We start from the raw sequence: 18,313 nt of genomic DNA, 5'->3' as shown, positions 1-18,313 counted from the left end.
GTCAGGGCATTCAGCTGAGCGCTCGGCCGCCGGCATGTCAGGGCACTCAGCTGAGCGCTCGGCCGCCGGCATGTCAGGGCATTCAGCTGAGCGCTCGGCCGCCGGCATGTCAGGGCATTCAGCTGAGCGCTCGGCCGCCGGCATGTCAGGGCACTCAGCTGAGCACTCAGCCGCCGGCATGTTAGAGCGCTCGGCCGCCGGCTATTAAGAGCGATCAGCTGATCGTTCACAATAGTCGGCTGCCGATACTGTAAAGAAGAAAAAAAAATAAATAAATAAAGCTTTCCGTTATTTTGTACGATCTGTAGCATTGCGTTGTGCCATTATATGCAACGCAGTGCTACGGAAGCCATCCAACGCAAGTGTGAAACTAGCCTAAGCTGTGAGGGGCTTTGAAGCCCCCTGAAGGTCCCTTCTTTTAACTGCTTTGTGTTTCTGGAGACCTGAAGAGGTTAAAGGAGCTCCAAGAAAACCTGATCCAAGCACGAACATATAGTGATGACCCCCTGTCCCCATCACTTGGCCCGAGAAGCCGGACGCCCTGAGAGATGTGCATGCATGCATTTAGCATTGTCACCAGTGCCATGCTACCTCCGGCCTGCAGGGGTCGCTAAGTCTCAGCTGTACGGGAAAGCTGTCATTTCTTGGGAAAGAGGAAGTAACAGAAACAGTAGAGAAGTGGCTGCGCTCACAGGTACTGGGTATGGAGCGTGTGAATGTGCACAGGGCGAGTGGGGGTCACGGGGGACAGGCGGACTGCTGGGGCAGGCACGTGGCAGCACTACAGGGCTCAGCATGCCCATATATCCTCTGTGCTGTGTACGGGCGGCCCGCAGCCCTTACTCTGCAGTGCGCCAGTGGCCGTAGTTTAGTATGTCTGGGACACTGCTATTACGTTGGTGCGCTCTTGCCTTACAATGCTGCAGGAGGCTGATATAACTATGGCTGCTTTGTGATAAGCTCACACTTTCTGATGTCATTTGTATATGAGGTTATAGAGGGGTCTTCAGATTACAGGAAGGCTCCACAACTACCAGTAAGGAAACATCTGGACCTGGCCGATCCCAGTGCTGTATAGCCGATCCCAGTGGTGTATAGCCGATCCCAGTGGTGTGTAGCCGATCCCAGTGGTGTGTAGCCGATCCCAGTGGTGTATAGCCGATCCCAGTGCTGTATAGCCGATCCCAGTGCTGTATAGCCGATCCCAGTGCTGTATAGCCGATCCCAGTGCTGTATAGCCGATCCCAGTGGTGTGTAGCCGATCCCAGTGGTGTGTAGCCGATCCCAGTGGTGTGTAGCCGATCCCAGTGGTGTATAGCCGATCCCAGTGCTGTATAGCCGATCCCAGTGCTGTATAGCCGATCCCAGTGCTGTATAGCCGATCCCAGTGCTGTATAGCCGATCCCAGTGGTGTATAGCCGATCCCAGTGGTGTATAGCCGATCCCAGTGGTGTGTAACCGATCCCAGTGGTGTATAGCCGATCCCAGTGGTGTATAGCCGATCCCAGTGCTGTATAGCCGATCCCAGTGCTGTATAGCCGATCCCAGTGCTGTATAGCCGATCCCAATGCTGTATAGCCGATCCCAGTGGTGTATAGCCGATCCCAGTGGTGTATAGCCGATCCCAGTGGTGTATAGCCGATCCCAGTGGTGTATAGCCGATCCCAGTGCTGTATAGCCGATCCCAGTGGTGTATAGCCGATCCCAGTGCTGTATAGCCGATCCCAATGCTGTATAGCCGATCCCAGTGGTGTATAACCGATCCCAGTGGTGTATAACCGATCCCAGTGGTGTATAACCGATCCCAGTGGTGTGTAGCCGATCCCAGTGGTGTGTAGCCGATCCCAGTGGTGTGTAGCCGATCCCAGTGGTGTGTAGCCGATCCCAGTGGTGTGTAGCCGATCCCAGTGGTGTGTAGCCGATCCCAGTGGTGTGTAGCCGATCCCAGTGGTGTATAGCCGATCCCAGTGGTGTGCGGCGTATTCCACTGTTGTGTAGCCGATCCCAGTGGTGTGCGGCGTATTCCACTGTTGTGTAGCCGATCCCAGTGGTGTGCGGCGTATTCCACTGTTGTGTAGCCGATCCCAGTGGTGTGCGGCGTATTCCACTGTTGTGTAGCCGATCCCAGTGGTGTGCGGCGTATTCCAGTGCTGTATAGCCCATCCCAGTGGTGTTTGGCCGATCCTTGTGGTGTATTTCAGTGCTGTATAGCCTGTCCCAGTGGTGTGCGACCGATCCCAAAGCCGTATGGATGATCCCAGTTCCGTAGCAAATATGCTTAAAGAGGTTTTTGCACAATGTTTTTTTCACTTGCTTGCGAAGGTCATGTGATACTCATGGGGATGGTGGAGTGGAGGGAGGTTCTGATCATAAGGGTATGTTTATGGTTACACTGGCGTGTTGTATGTGAATTGGATGGGGATGATATTTTACAAAATCTCAACCCTACGCTGTGGAGAAGATCTGCAGCATAAATTGCCCGGTCTTCTGGATATGGAATTTGCAGACTGCTAGCCTGGATTGCATCCTATGCAGTCTGTATTTTGTGGTGCAGATTTGGTGTTGTGGATGTAATGTTTCCTGATAGTCTGTGCTCAGTTTTCTCCTAGGCCCTGCCTGCAGAACATGTGGCCCGCGGATCTGTCCTGAAGCCGCCGCTCCCTGCTTATAATATTCAAATGTATTTGTGTCTCTCAGATCTGAATACATTTGAAAACCTATGTGCTGGGACTGGGGCAGAGAAGAAGAGACCTTATCAGCCCCTGCTCAAACATTCAGCAGTGTGATGAGGTCACTACACTACTTCTGGCAACCCAGAGACATCAGATGTCCGCCTCAGTAAGCACTGCATGGAGTAGCTGAAGATTAAATGTGTGCCAAGGTGCGCACACACTATGGGGGCATATTGTGAAAGGGGGCACAATATAGCGAGGGGCAGTGGAATATTATGGAAAGAGGAAGTTTGAGGGGATATTTTGGAGAGTGGGTGAGGGGTGGTGATATAGAGTGTCTCAGTATGATGGGGCATATTATGGAGAGGGGCAGTGTGGGGGGATGACATGGAGAGGGGTTGTGTGGGGACAGGAATAGTGTAGAGGTGCAATGTGGGGGACAACATTTTGGAGAGGGGTAGTGTGGCAGGGGACAGCAACATTTTGGAGAGGGGCTGCGTGGGGGGACGACGACAACATTTTGGAGAGGGGCTGCGTGGCGGGGACGACAACATTTTGGAGAGGGGCGGCGTGGGAGGGTATGACATTTTGGAGAGGGGCGGCGTGGCAGGGACTACATTTTGGAGAGGGGCGGCGTGGGGGGGGTACGACATTTTGGAGAGGGGCGGCGTGGGGTGGGACACGACATTTTGGAGAGGGGCGGCGTGGGGTGGGACACGACATTTTGGAGAGGGGCGGCGTGGGGTGGGACACGACATTTTGGAGAGGGGCGGCGTGGGGTGGGACACGACATTTTGGAGAGGGGTGGGGTGGGACACGACATTTTGGAGAGGGGCGGCGTGGGGTGGGACACGACATTTTGGAGAGGGGCGGCGTGGGGTGGGACACGACATTTTGGAGAGGGGCGGCGTGGGGTGGGACACGACATTTTGGAGAGGGGCGGCGTGGGGTGGGACACGACATTTTGGAGAGGGGCGGCGTGGGGGGGACACGACATTTTGGAGAGGGGCGGCGTGGGGGGGGGACACGACATTTTGGAGAGGGGCGGCGTGGGGGGGGGACACGACATTTTGGAGAGGGGCGGCGTGGGGGGGGGGACACGACATTTTGGAGAGGGGCGGCGTGGGGGGGGGGGGGACACGACATTTTGGAGAGGGGCGGCGTGGGGGGGGGGGGGGGACACGACATTTTGGAGAGGGGCGGCGTGGGGGGGGGGGGGACACGACATTTTGGAGAGGGGCGGCGTGGGGGGGGGGGGGGACACGACATTTTGGAGAGGGGCGGCGTGGGGGGGGGGGGGACACGACATTTTGGAGAGGGGCGGCGTGGGGGGGGGGACACGACATTTTGGAGAGGGGCGGCGTGGGGGGGGGGACACGACATTTTGGAGAGGGGCGGCGTGGGGGGGGGGGACACGACATTTTGGAGAGGGGCGGCGTGGGGGGGGGACACGACATTTTGGAGAGGGGCGGCGTGGGGGGGGGGACACGACATTTTGGAGAGGGGCGGCGTGGGGGGGGGACACGACATTTTGGAGAGGGGCGGCGTGGGGGGGGGGGGGACACGACATTTTGGAGAGGGGCGGCGTGGGGGGGGGGGACACGACATTTTGGAGAGGGGCGGCGTGGGGGGGGGGGACACGACATTTTGGAGAGGGGCGGCGTGGGGGGGGGGACACGACATTTTGGAGAGGGGCGGCGTGGGGGGGGGGGCACGACATTTTGGAGAGGGGCGGCGTGGGGGGGGGGACACGACATTTTGGAGAGGGGTGGTACATTTGTGTGGGGGGAGCCATTATGGAGAGGTCCAGCGTGGGGGGGATGACATGGGAGGAGGAATATTATGACGGGACAGTGTGGAGGGATATTTTGGAGAGGAGCGGTGTTTGTGGGGGGGATATTATGGAGAGGCACAGTGTGAGGGGGATATTATACAGTGGCAGTGTGGGGAAGGGGATATTTATGCAGGAAGCACAGTAAGGAGCAATTATTTATTTAGGTTTGCAGCATGTGAAATCTTCTTGTTTATTGGCAGTATAGGGATACTTTTATTTTTAAGGGCACCATGTTAGGAAGTCTGTAGAGACGAGTTCTGCACATGAAATCTCATAATGGCATCTGTGCTATGTGGAGACAAAAGGGACAGAAACGACTCTAATCAAAGAAAATGTACCTATTAAGTACCTGGATGTAAATAATTTGTGATGCTGACTATGTCTCATCAGTACTGCGGTTCCTGTATGGTCCTCAGTCTGATGATATTTGGTAACTCCCAGCATGTGTTTACCATTGTTAAGAACATACTGGGAATTATAGGTTCAAGCAGTACAATTGAGCCTGACATTACAATTGATCGCTGCACTGTGCTTTGTGCTTTCGTTCTAATCTTCTACACATGTTGCAATTCAAAACGTGCTTAATGGGTATGTTAAAACTCAATCTCAAATCTCTATGTTTGGGTATTTATTATATTTGGTGGGTTTCTGCTCCAAAACCTCAGTTTAAATTAGCCTGCGTGCACACTGATTTTATTTTCCTGGGGAGCAGAAATTCTCCAAATGCTCCTCAAAATGCTTAAAATGTGATACTGGTGATGTGTTAATGTACTGATGGTGGTAATGGTGATGTATTCATGTAATTATTTTTGCCATCCTTGGGATTGGTTCAGTGTGGGAATGAGTGGAGGATGAGTATACTCACCGTGCTTCGTTGATGATGGGACTGAACAGAGCATCCCAGCAGTGTTACCCCCCCCACCCATCTATCCTACTATTATTATTCTTTACACCTCCTCCTATCTTTCCTCTTTTCCCTTTTTAAGGAAATTACAATTGGTCATTAGATAGTTAATAGTTTGAGCATAATGATGAGCAGCACCAGAGATTTATAAAGATAAACCAGCGATCTCTTAATAGATGCAGAGTTTAAATAAAAGATCCTATTCAGGGTAACTGACAGCAGTGGCTCGTTTGCCCATTTCCGCTTTATGTCTCACATAGAGCTGTTTTTTGTTTTGGTTTTTTCTTGTCATCCATTCTTGGTCCATGTGTCCATTTTTACCATTAGTGTGGCATCCATTTTTCTCTCATAAAGAAATTAAATTCCAAGCTTCTCTTACCCCTTAGGCTACACTGACACATTTGGTTTCCTGTTTACATCAATTAAAAACAGATGGGTTTTCCCTCGTGTCATCCATTTTGCCTCTATTCTACTTGTTTGTTTGTTTGTTTTTTCTTAACTATTGTTAAAAACTGAAAAAGGTAAACTGCCTCATCCTTTTATTTTCTACCGACACTTTGAAATGCAAAAGTCATAAACATCTGGAAAACTGATGTTGTCCGAATCTGATCTACAAAAATGCATGAAAATAGCAAATGCACAATTTGATGGAAGGAAACATGGTTATATAAAACGTTGGACGTTTGAATGGTTTCATTAAACTCTGGGTCGCTCTGCTGTCTGGACGGCACACATGAGAAAAGGGATGTGTGGACAGTGCTGGTCATTGTGAGGGGAAGCCCTGGAGTCAGACTCTCCTGATGCAATAAGAGATGTACGCCTGTGAATGAATGATGAGTGGCTGAAAAGTGCTGTGCTGCAACTCTTACACCAATTAAGATCTGGCGTGAGATTTCTGGCATAAGGTACACCATAGCTCATCAATCATGCCAATTGTTGCAGACTTGAGTGAAATTGTCAAAAGGTGCAACTTTTTTTTGCGCAGCTTCAATTTTTTTTGCAATTTTACAATGTGATTTGCCCCAGAATTCGGGGATAATCACTTTGACGAATAATAGTCTAAAGGCCGTTTTACACGCTGCGACATCGCTCAAGCGATCTCGTTGGGGTCACGGAATTGGTGACGCACATCCGGTCGCTTTAGCGATGCCGTTGCGTGTGACACCTTTTGAGCGATTTTGCATCGTTGCAAAAAACGTGCAAAATCGCTCATCGGTGACATGGGGGTCCATTCTCTAATATCGTTGCTGCAGCAGTAACGATGTAGTTCGTCGCTCCTGCGGCAGCACACATCGCTCCGTGTGACACCGCAGGAACGAGGAAGCTCTCCTTACCTGCCTCCCTCCCGCAATGCGGAAGGAAGGAGGTGGGCGGGATGTTCGTCCCGCTCATCTCCGCCCCTCCGCTTCTATTGGGCGGCGGTTCAGTGACGTAGCTGTGATGTCGCTGTGACGCTGAACGAACCGCCCCCTTAGAAAGGAGGCGGTTCGCTGGTCACAGCGACGTCGCCAGGCAGGTAAGTAGTGTGACAGGTCTGGGCGATGTTGTACGACACGGGCAGCGATTTGCCCATGTCGCACAACCGATAGGGGCGGGTACCCACACTAGCGATATCGGTCACGATATCGCAGAGTGTAAAGCGGCCTTTTAGATCATTCAAAAACACTTACAGCAGTGTGGTGACACGTGGATTTTCACAGACCAATGCACTTGAATGGGTGAGTTTGGTCTGCAAATCAGATCAAAAAGTGACGTGTCCATTTTTCTTTCGTAGGCTAAAAAAAACAACTGAGAGCAGGTCTATAGACTATGATGGGTACGTGTTCTCACCGTGAAAAATACAGGACACGTACGTGAAACACAAATGTCTGAATAAAGCCTTTAGCTTATTTAATCATATTCCACCATTATATGTAGGGCCTGGGCACCCCCAGTATCCTCACCCTAACTCCGTCTTTGTCCTACTTGCCGCAGCAGGAGCGCTTCCCTGCAGATGGAAAACAGCAGAGAAACTGAAGCACAGGTTCCTCAAAGCAAATCTATTCTGTGTCCCGTTTCTATTAATGACCAGTGACGTTGGAATTGGGAATGGGAAAGGCGCTAAATATTTTCCCGCTATGGTGCCATTTAGATATTATTAGCGAAAATAACCTGTGCAACAGTAACTAGAACATTATCATCTACTAGGGCAATGCTCCTCCACCCTTCTGACTTTGAGAGCCCCATTCAGAACGGAGCTATGGTCGCGGGCCACATCCATATCCTGCCCCCCTAATAGTAGTGACATCTATAGCCCCAGTAATCAGTATAATGACAGCCAAAGCTTTTCCACAGAAATTACACCAAGGCAATGTACCAAGATACAGGGCGTTCCAACCTTGCCCCCATTCAGATCTGCTCTTCTATGTGGGGCTACTCACAAAAGTCACAATCTGGAGACTTGTTCTTCCTAGCCATTTGCTAAACCTGGTGCTAAAGTTGAAAGACAGCCACATATCACAGGCTAACAAGCCACATGTGGCTCCCAAGCGACAGGTTGGGTACCCCTCCACTAGGGGATGCAATTTTTGCATCAATCACCTTTTACCAAACATTGAACCCAAATCTTCTATGGGTTATGACAGAGACCAGGGCACTGAAGGAACAAATCACATCGACATATTCTCTGAGACACTATAGAATCACCAATGGATTGATTCTATTACAGGGCACTGGTATATTTGTGAGGACTAGGCAAGTTTCCTAAAACACTACTCTGTGAAGAATTTCCTAATATATCGAGTCATTCAATTTCTACTTTGGTTGCCATATGGATGGTTATGAAATGTTGTCAATAGCAGTTAAGGAATTTTATGGGATTTGGGATCGGGAAGGACCCTATAACGGCAATGCTTCTTTTTTTTGATTTGTGAATATGTAATTAACCTGATAGCAAAAAAGCATAATCAATTTAAGGCTCATTCAGCTCTAGACATGTTTTGCCTACTGTCTATATACCGTAGTTTGCAGCACATGTGTTTCTATATTTGATGTCAGTGCATTTTTTTTTTCTTTTTTTCTTTTTTTCTTTTTTAAAGGTTTCTTACCAAGGGAAACTAAAGTACTGCTGTGTATCATTTTGAATATACCAATGATATTGTCTTCCGGTGAAACATGGCTACCTGGCAGCTTAGAAGTGCTTTGGAGCTTGCTTTAATTCAGCAGCCTGACACTGTGACAACCGATCTACTTGACCAGATGCTTGAGGTCCCTTACAAAGATCGGTATCGTAGACTGGACCTCCGAACACTGCTTCCAGGTGGTGAACAGGTACAAAAATAACAATCTTGTATTTTTCTCTCCCGTTTTCATCCCATGCCAGTGCTCCATTTATAGCCCCAGCATTGCAGACATGTATTTTGCAGTTTGATTTTGTTATATACTGTAGTACAGGGGTCTCAAAAACGCGGGCCGCATGCGGCCCCTCAGGCTGCTTCGTGCGGCCGCCAGGCCCGTGCCCCTGTTCACTATTGCAGCAGGTGCAGGGGCCGCAGCCACTGTCTGCGCTTTATGTCAGATGATTGTTTTGCCGGCGCTGCGCTCTCGCGCCGGCAATACAGTCATCTGACATAAATCGCTGCCAGTGGATACTGCCCCTGCACCTGCCACAATAGTGAACAGGGACACGGGCCTGGGGGCCGCACGAAGCAGAGATGACGCAGCCGAGGGAACGCGGGACAGGTGAGAAGAATGGTGTTTGGTTTTTTTTGGGGGGGGTTTTGTGTGTGTGAAGAATGGCACATTAACCCCTTAGCGACCTATGACGTACTGGGTACGTCATGGCTCCCTGGTACTTAAGGACCCATGACGTACCCAGTACGTCATGGCGAAATCGCGGCCCCGGTAGCTGCGATCGCTTTGCAAATACCTTAGATTCGGGGAGGAGGGGACCTCTGCCTGACCTTCAGGATGGGTGGTGTCTCCTCTCCGGACCTACGGAGGCTGTGATTGGCTGACGAACGCCGCTCAGCCAATCACAGCCACTGTAATGTTTCAGCCATTAAAAATGGCTGAAACATTGAAATCCAGCCATGATCAGTGCAGCTATAGCCCCGATCATTGGCTGGAGCTGGGTGACCTCTGTTTCTCCCGCCCCCAGCTCTGATTGGAAAGACCGGCCTTATGACTGATCTCTCCAATCACTGTGGATCGGGGGCCAGAGACCACTCCCCTCAGCTTCACTCTGGAGTCTGTGGAAGCTGAGGAGAGTGATCGGTAAGTTATAGCCACTGCCCCCTTTCAGCCGACGCTGCCCCCCCCCCATTACTACAGGATGGGGACAAAGTGCACACATTACTATGGGATGGGGATAAGGTTGGCACATTACTACAGGATGGGGACATTGCTACAAGGGGACAAGGATGGACACGTTACAACAAGATGGGGAACATTACTAAAAGATGTTGGTCAAAATTTCTATATAGTGCTAGTTGTAAGACTAGTTACAAGAAAGGGATAAAGTGTAAAAAAAAAATAAAAAAAAAATATATTTTATATTTAATCAAAGAATGTGCATGTTTTCTATAATAAACAAGTGAAAATGTTCAAAATCAGTGATCCAAAGGTGTGGTAAAAAAAATATATTATATATGGTACCAATAAAAATGTCACTTTGTCCTGCAAAGAATGCGGCCCCCCAAATTATTTTTTTTCCTCTGTGCGGCCCATACACCGAGCCAAGTTTGAGACCCCTGCTGTAGTATAAGCTTGAAGTGTCACTCTCTTTGAAATAAAAAAAATTCACATGAATTTATACTATTGAATTAATATTTAATATTAATTGATACTATTCTTCATACCCTAGTCACCGTATCTTCGCAATGTGATTACTGCTCTCAATATTTTGGAGAAATATGGAAAGAATCTTCTCTCACCACACAGACCTAAGTTCTGGAGAAGTGTCAAATTTAACAACCCAGTTTTTAAATCGACAGTTGATGCCATTAATGTAAGTTGTATTTCATTATTCCAGCCATTCTAGGGCTTTTTTTTTTAATCTTTAGGATGCTTTGCACTGTGGCTTTCGATGACGATACCCAGACGTTACAGTAAAATCACAGAATTTCAGTAACTTTTCAGTTTTCACTTTTGTATACATCTTGACATGAAATCTAGTCTCTCTGCTGTGATTAATATTACATGGAGACTGATGGTGGGAGGATTGATCCTCTGGGAGAAGCTGAGACTTCTCAGAGAGATGGGGACATTTATGCCACTACTGGACAATTTTACCCACTGTTTTGTGGATTATTTGATGGACATTTTGGATTGCTTGGAATAAATGCTCTTTGGATTGTACAGCCATCTCTCGCTCTGTTGATCGTGTGATATGGGAAAAGGACCCTGTGACAACTGGTGGCAGCAGTGGGATAAATGTTCCCATCTCTCTGAGAAGTCCGAGCTTCTACCAGAGGATCAATCCTTCTTCCTTAAAGTTCTCAAATAGACTGACACATCCCCCCCCAGGTAAGCAAAGAGGTTAGGTGGATTCCAAGCCCCCTCTTCCACACCTAGGGACAGAAGCGCTTCAAGAAGCTATAACCTTGCACTACAGGGGGTGATTATCTATAGACAATAGAATGTACACATAAGCAGTACGAATAATGGACAGTGAACCACGCCTAAACATGAACCAACATAAAATGGTACATGACCCACAATATCCCACCATCACAGAGACTATGGTGTGTTTCTCAATAAAGGCAATTCTAGGAACATTTCTTGTTGTAAATACAGTGCTTTGAAAAAGTATTTATACCCTCTAAACGTTTCTGCATTTTTTTCACATTACATCCACAAATTTAAAGGGAATCTGTCAGCAGGTTTTTGCTACCTCATATGAGAGCAGCATGGTGTAGGCAGAGAGACTCTGATTCCAACGATGTATCATTTAGATTACTAACTGCATCCGTTTTTAGTCTTTGCATGTAGCAGAGCCCATACAGTTGCACCGCCCACACCAGGCTCACCGTTGACATTTCCATACACAGAAGCTGCTAACTACAGAGGAGGGCGGAGTCGGACCTGAGCTCACATGCTGCTGGGTCCAACTAATAATAAACCTAGGAAGCTTAAGCGATCATTGCAGGTAAAAAAAAACCAAAACATTTTGTGATAAGAGATGCAAGGCTGAATTTCCTGTGTCAACCCTTGCAGCATGCTGTCTTCAGATTACATAGCAAAACCCAGCTGACCGAGTCCCTTTAAATGTTTTTTATTGGGATTTTATGTTATCTTCCAACATGAAGTAGAAAGTATATGTGAAGTGTAAAGGAAATAATACATGGTTTTCTAAATATTTAAAAAAATATAACTCTGAAAATTGTGACATGCATTTATATTCAGCCTCCCCCAAGTCAATAGTTTATAGAAACACTTTTCACTGCAATTACAGCTGCAGATCTTTTGGGGTATGTCTCTACCAGTTTTGCACATCTAGCAGATGAAATTTTTGCCCATTCTTGGCAAAATAGATCTAGCTCAGTGAGATTGGATGGAGTGTCTGTGAACAGCAATTTACAGCAAAGTCTTGTCACAGATTTTTAATGGGATTTAGGTCTGGACTTTGGGCCATTCAGAAACATGCTTTTATGTAAACCATTCCATTGTAGCTCTGGAGGTATGTTAAAGGGAACCTGTCATCAGACATTTTGCACTAAACCTAAAAGATTCCCCCTCTGCAGCTCCTGGGCTGCATTCTAGCAATGTTCCTGTTGTTTATGTGCCCCCTTTCTGACCAAAATAAAGACTTTGTAAAGTGGTACCTTTTTATATTCAGATCTTGATAATGGTACACGGGGTCGGGCTCTCTGGTGTCCGTTAGTCTGCCTCCCTGTTGCTTTAGGCCGTTCCCCATCGCGCAATTTCAAAGAGGTGACGTGAGTAAGCTGGCCAGCGCTTGCGCAGAACGGTGGAGGCAGCGGTGAAAGTGCGACCACGAGATTATGGGCGGGTACTTGCTGATGAAAGTCACAGCGCCGCCCATAATCTCGCGCATGCGCCATGCCACTCTTGTGGGACTGCAATGTGCAGTGAGACCGCTGGTGACTTGTTGCGCATGCGCGAGATTATGGGTGGCCATAATCTCGCACATGCGCCGTGCCACTCTCGCGGTACTGCAATGTGCAGTGTGACCGCTGGTGACGTGTTGCGCATGCGCGAGATTATGGGCGGCGCTGTGACTTTCATCAGCAAGTACCCGCCCATAATCTCGTGGTCGCGCTTTCACCGCTGCCTCCACCTCCGCCTCCACCGTTCTGCGCAAGCGCTGGCCACCTTACCTCATGTCACCTCTTTGAAATTGCGCGATGGGGGACGGCCTAAAGCGACAGGGAGGCTGACTAACGGACACCAGAGAGCCTGCCCCCGTATACCATTATCAAGATCTGAATACAAAAAGGTACCACTTTACAAAGTCTTTATTTTGGTCAGAAAGGGGGCACATAAACAACAGGAACATTGCTAGAATGCAGCCCAGGAGCTGCAGAGGGGGAATCTTTTAGGTTTAGTGCAAAATTTCTGATGACCGGTTCCCTTTAAGGGTCATTGTCCTGTTGGAAGGTGAACCTACACCCCAGTCTCAAGACTTTTGTAGCTTTTAACAGCTTTTCCCCCAGGATTGCCTTTTATTTAGCTTCATCCATCTTCCCATCAACTCTGACTAGCTTCCCTGTCTCTGCCAAAGTATTTTATTTAGGGATATCTGTATACAGGAGGCTGAATACAAATGCTTGTCATAGTTTTCAAATTTATATTTTTAAAAAAATTTAGAAAGTCCTATATAATTTAATTGAAATGTCAGAAATACTTGCTACATAGTGTTGGTATATCATATAAAATATCAACAAAACACATTTTTAAAGTACCTGGGTGTAATGTTAAAACAATTTTCACAGGGTATGACTGTTTTATGAAGGCACTGTGTATATATAATATGTATGTCTGTGTGTACATATAATATATAAATAATGTATGTGTGTGTATATAATATACAGTTGTGCTCAAAAGTTTACATGCCCCGGCATATTTTTTTGCTTTCTTGGCCTTTTTTCAGAGAATATGAATGATTTTTACACTCATGGTTAGTGGTTTGGTGAAGCCATTCATTGTCAAACTATTGTGTTTTCTTTTTTTAAATCATAATGACAACCAAAAGCATCCAAAAGACCCTGATCAAAAGTTCACTTACCCCAGTTCTTAATATCCTGTATTGCCCCCTCTAACATCAATGACAGGTTGAAGTCGTTCGTGGTAGCTGTGGATGAGGCTCTTTATTTTCTCAGGTGGTAAAGCTGCCCATTCTTCTTTGCAAAAAACCTCCAGTTCCTGTAAATTTCTGGGCTTTCATTCATGAACCGCATGTTTGAGTTCTCCCCAGAGTGACTCAATGATATTGAGGTCTGGAGACTGAGATGGCCACTCCAGAGCCTTCACTCTCTGTTCTGCTGTAGCCAATGACAGATCGACTCGGCCTTGTGTTTTGGATCGTTGGCATGTTGGAACGTCCAAGTACGTCCCTTGCGCAGTTTCCAGGCTGATGAGTGCAAATTTGCTTCCAGTATTTGCTGATAACGTGCTGCTTTCATCTTTCCTTCAACTTTGACCATGTTTCCTGTGCCTTTGTAGCTCACACATCCCCACATCATCAGCGATCCACCTCCGTGCGTTACAGTAGGAATGGTGTTCCTTTCTCGCCTTTTCATTGGGGTACACAGACATTGGGTTATATGGTGTCTCCAGGGGAGGCGTGACACTTGGTTTGAAAAAAGTGTTAGCTCCTCCTCCCACAGCATATAACCCCAGCTAGGCGAGAACTAGCTCAGTTTTTTCCTAGTGTCAGCAGGGAGGCTGACATGTCTGGACTGAGCTCCACCAGAGGTGCCTCAGGCCAGCTTATTTTTACTTTTTTATTTTGTTTTTCTTTTCTTATTCATTCTATTTTTGATAGGGGCAATACCAGGGTGCCTTGCCACCCCCGTTCCCCCCGTGTACGGGCAGAGGAAACCTGGCGTGCACAAGCCGTCAGTCTTCCCTCGCGCCCAAGTGGTCGGGTCTGCGTACCCCTCCAGGCTCCCTGGAAGCACCTCACAGAGGTAGCTCCAGAGGGCTAAGCAGAGCCGAGCACCTGCTAGCCTTGAGCCGAAGATGCGTCCTGAGATCCCCGCATCCCAGGACCGACGCGTCTTCAGACGGAGCCAGGAGCAGGTAGGGAGACGACGAGTCAGTCCCCTGCATCCAAACCACCGCCTGGAAAGGCGCCGGTGGGGCGATGCAGGCCGTGATCCCGGGGAAGCATCATAAATTTAGCTCCCGGCGTCGGCCTGCATTCTAGCAACGCACCCTCCACTGCTCCAGAAGCCGCTCCCTCTAGTGGGCCGTCTCTCCCCTCCATGCTGCCAGAGAACACTGGACGCCATTACATGTGGGGAGCAGACACGGGTGAGAGCGCCTCCTTGGCTCTGCGATTCTGCAGCACTATATACCGCTCTGCTCAGTGGTATATCGCTGTCTTTCTAGCGGTGTGTCTCTGCTGGCTGGCGGTGTATATCAGCTTTTAGCAGTATATACTAACTGTGCCTGTAGGTATATACCGACTGTATGACAGGGTGTGCTACTTTACTCTGTATATACCGGCTCTGCATAGCAGTCATGTATAATACTGCTAGCAGCTCCTCACCCACAGCAGTCCCTTTATAATACTGCTAGAGGCTCACTGTACTTATTGTGGAACTGTTGCTGACATGGGTAACCGCAAGGGTGATAAAGCTTCCCAGGCATCCTCTATGGACCTGTACTATGCTTGTACCACCTGTGGACGCTCATTTTTGTAATGGCCGAAGCTATCCACTATGCCGGGGCTGCTATGCCCCTACTACCGTGTCACAACAGCCTCCGCTGCCAGACCAGGAGGTCGTGCAGTCTGTGGATTTGGCTGCGGCCACTATCCAGGCAGTACCCCAGTCTGATGACGTTATTCCTGCCTGGGCTCTTCTAATGTCTAAGAGGTTAGATGACCTGGCCGCTGAGATATCCCAGCCTTCCACAGGCTCTCACAGCCTCCCCCCAGCTCAGCTCCCCCAGGGGAGCCCGCCTTCGTCTGGTGTCTCATTCCCAGTACTTAAAAAGGCTGTCTCCAAAAGGCGCCATTGCGACCGTTACGTCTCGTCCGACTCGGACGATGATCAGTCTGACTCAGGCTCCGTGACCTTTAGTAGTCACGATTCCCAAGACTCTGACTCTGATTCAGACGTCCCTTCTGAGTCTAGACATATGGAAGACACATTAATTTCGGCTGTCAATCACTCTGTCGATTTCTGATCAGCCTTCGGACCCGACTTCTTAGTCGGCAATCAAGCGGGCCAAGAAGCCTCCTAAGTCCTTAGCCCAGGATCCGATTTTTCATCAAATCATGTATCTAAAACGGTGGGATCACCCTGACAGGAGGTTTAATAAAAAATCCTTCTTCATTCGCTTATCCCTTTCCATCGGAACTGGTTAAGCTCTGGTCAGTACCCCCCGTTGTGGATCCGCCAGTATCCAGGCTGGCTAAACACACGGTTTGTCTGTCTCAGACACCGCGTCTCTCAAGGACTCGTCTGACCGCGCAATTGATGCTGCGGTCAATTCTATTTTCCAGGCTTCCAGCTCCTCTCTGCGCCCCCTGTTTGCCTTGACATGGGTGGCGAGAGCTATGAGTGTGTTGAGTAGGAACTTGCGCAAGTTGCTTCGCTCTTGCAATATTCCTTCAGAGGCTCTTGAGATCCTTGATTTGTTCTCTCTAGCCTCTAATTACTTGCTTCACGGCTCCTTAGATGCAGCTAGTTTGTCAGCCCTAACGGCAGCCAACGCTGTTTTTGCCCGCAGAGTCCTGTGGCTAAAGATATGGAATGCGGAGAGTGCCTCCAAGAAGTCCCTGTCCACACTCCCCTTCCAGGGTCTTCGTCTGTTTGGAGAATCCCTGGACACGCTTATATCTGAGATGACGGGTGGTAAAAGTACCATTCTACCACAAAAGCGGCCTGTATCCAAAAATTTTAAAGTCTTCTTGGCGCAGGCAGTCCTTTCGGCCCGCCCCCCAAAAACAATCACAGGGGTCGTCGCAACGCTCAGATCGGGGATCCAGTCCCTTAAGGGACTGTTCCTGGCGTTCCCACTCCAGGCAATCTAAACCCAAGGGACCTCGCCCCGCGAAGGCCCCTTCAGCATGACGCCGGGTACCCCTCAGAGCCGACTCCTGTTGGAGGGCGGCTTCTGCTTTTTCAGGATATCTGGCTAGACCATACTCACGATGCTTGGGTTCGAGAAATCGTCACCTCAGGTTACAAGATCGATTTCCATTTCCTACTGGCCAACAGGTTTCTGCGTTCTCGGCTTCCAAAGTCCACAACGCAAAGCCAGGCCTTATTTCAGGCCATAGCCTCTTTACAGAAAGCAAACAATATCATTCCAGTGCCCCTGGAACAGCGCGGCAAAGGTTTCTATTCAAAACTCTTTGTCGTCCCCCAAAAAAAAAAAAGATGGCTCTGTCCGTCCTATCCTGGACCTCAAAAGGCTAAACAGGTCCATACGGATTTGGACCTTCCGAATGGAATCATTGTGAGCCGTACTAGCTGCTATGGAACCGGGAGAATTCCTAGCTTCCATGGACATTCAAGATGCTCATTTACACATTCCCATATGTGTATCGCATCACCGGTACCTTCGTTTTGCCGTAGGATACCGTCATTTCCAATTCAGGGCCCTTCCCTTTGGACTGGCTACTGCGCCTCGGGTCTTCACAAAGGTCATGGAGGCCGTTATGTCCATTTTGCACCCCAGAGGCGTTCTAGTCATTCCCTATTTGGACGACCTACTTGTCAAGGGGAGCTCTCCAAGTTTGCTCAGAAAGCGTGCAAATTTGCCCAGACACGCTCTCAAGGCTAGGGTGGCTTCTCAACTTCAACAAGTCATCCCTCATTCCTCATCAGCGCATCACCTTTTTAGGTATGCTGATAGACACGGTTCAGGCCCGGGGTTTTTCTTCCAGAAGACAAGAGGTCTTCCCTGTTTTGGGCCGCCCAATCCCTCCGCTCCCGCCGTTACCCATCCCTCCGGAGTGGGATGAGAGTGTTAGGCAAGATGGTAGCAGTCATGGAAGCCGTGTCGTTTGCCCAATTCCATTTGCACCCTCTGCAATTGGATCTTCTGTCCTCTTGGGACAAGAATCCAGCCTCTCTAGACCGGTCAGTCCGCTTATCTCGGACTGCCTTCAGCTCCCTCGTCTGGTGGACTCAGGTCTCATCCCTCTCTCAGGGGAAGTCCTTCCGCCCTGTCCACTGACACGTAGTCATGACAGATGCCAGCCTGTTAGGCTGGGGGGCGGTGTTTCTCCACCACACTGCTCACGGACGCTGGTCTCACCCCGAGCGATCCCTTCATATCAACGTTCTGGAGATCAGGGCCATATTTCTGGCCCTTCAGACCTTTCAACCCTTGCTTCTGGGCCTCCCGGTTTGGATCCAGTCAGACAATGCCACGGCTGTGGCTTACGTCAACCGTCAGGGAGGAACTCGCAGCAGGGCAGCGATGAAAGAAGTCTCCAGGATTCTTCTTTGGGCAGAGATGCACATTCCCATTTCAGCTGTTCATATTCCGGGGATAGACAACTGGGCCGCAGACTTTCTCAGCAGGCAAGGTCTAGCGGCAGGGGAATGGTCCCTCCACGACGAGGTGTTCCATCAGATCACTCTTCGTTTGGGGCTCCCAGATGTAGACCTCATGGCGTCTCGGCTAAACGCCAAAGTACATCCCTTTGTATCCCGGTCGAGAGACCCGCTAGCGCTCGGCTCCGACGCTCTAGTCCTCCCGTGGTTGCAGTTTCGCCTG

At 49.2% G+C, this 18,313-nt stretch overlaps 1 protein-coding gene across 1 annotated transcript in view; it reads left to right on the top strand.

Annotated features, from left to right (window-relative positions):
- The first annotated feature begins 642 nt into the window (after positions 1–642).
- The window catches only part of RNF31 (ring finger protein 31), a 92,730-nt gene continuing 75,059 nt past the window's right edge, over positions 643–18,313 (top strand). Inside the window, exons 1-3 of the mRNA XM_075319041.1 lie at positions 643–694; positions 8,488–8,719; positions 10,254–10,397. Coding sequence (XP_075175156.1) covers positions 8,564–8,719; positions 10,254–10,397 — 300 coding nt within the window. The 5' untranslated portion in view covers positions 643–694; positions 8,488–8,563. The remainder of the gene's footprint in view (positions 695–8,487; positions 8,720–10,253; positions 10,398–18,313) is intronic.

Source organism: Anomaloglossus baeobatrachus, chromosome 1, assembly GCF_048569485.1.
Source record: "Anomaloglossus baeobatrachus isolate aAnoBae1 chromosome 1, aAnoBae1.hap1, whole genome shotgun sequence".
In the NCBI taxonomy this organism is placed as follows: domain Eukaryota; kingdom Metazoa; phylum Chordata; class Amphibia; order Anura; family Aromobatidae; genus Anomaloglossus; species Anomaloglossus baeobatrachus.
This window is presented reverse-complemented; position numbering and strand designations above follow the sequence as displayed.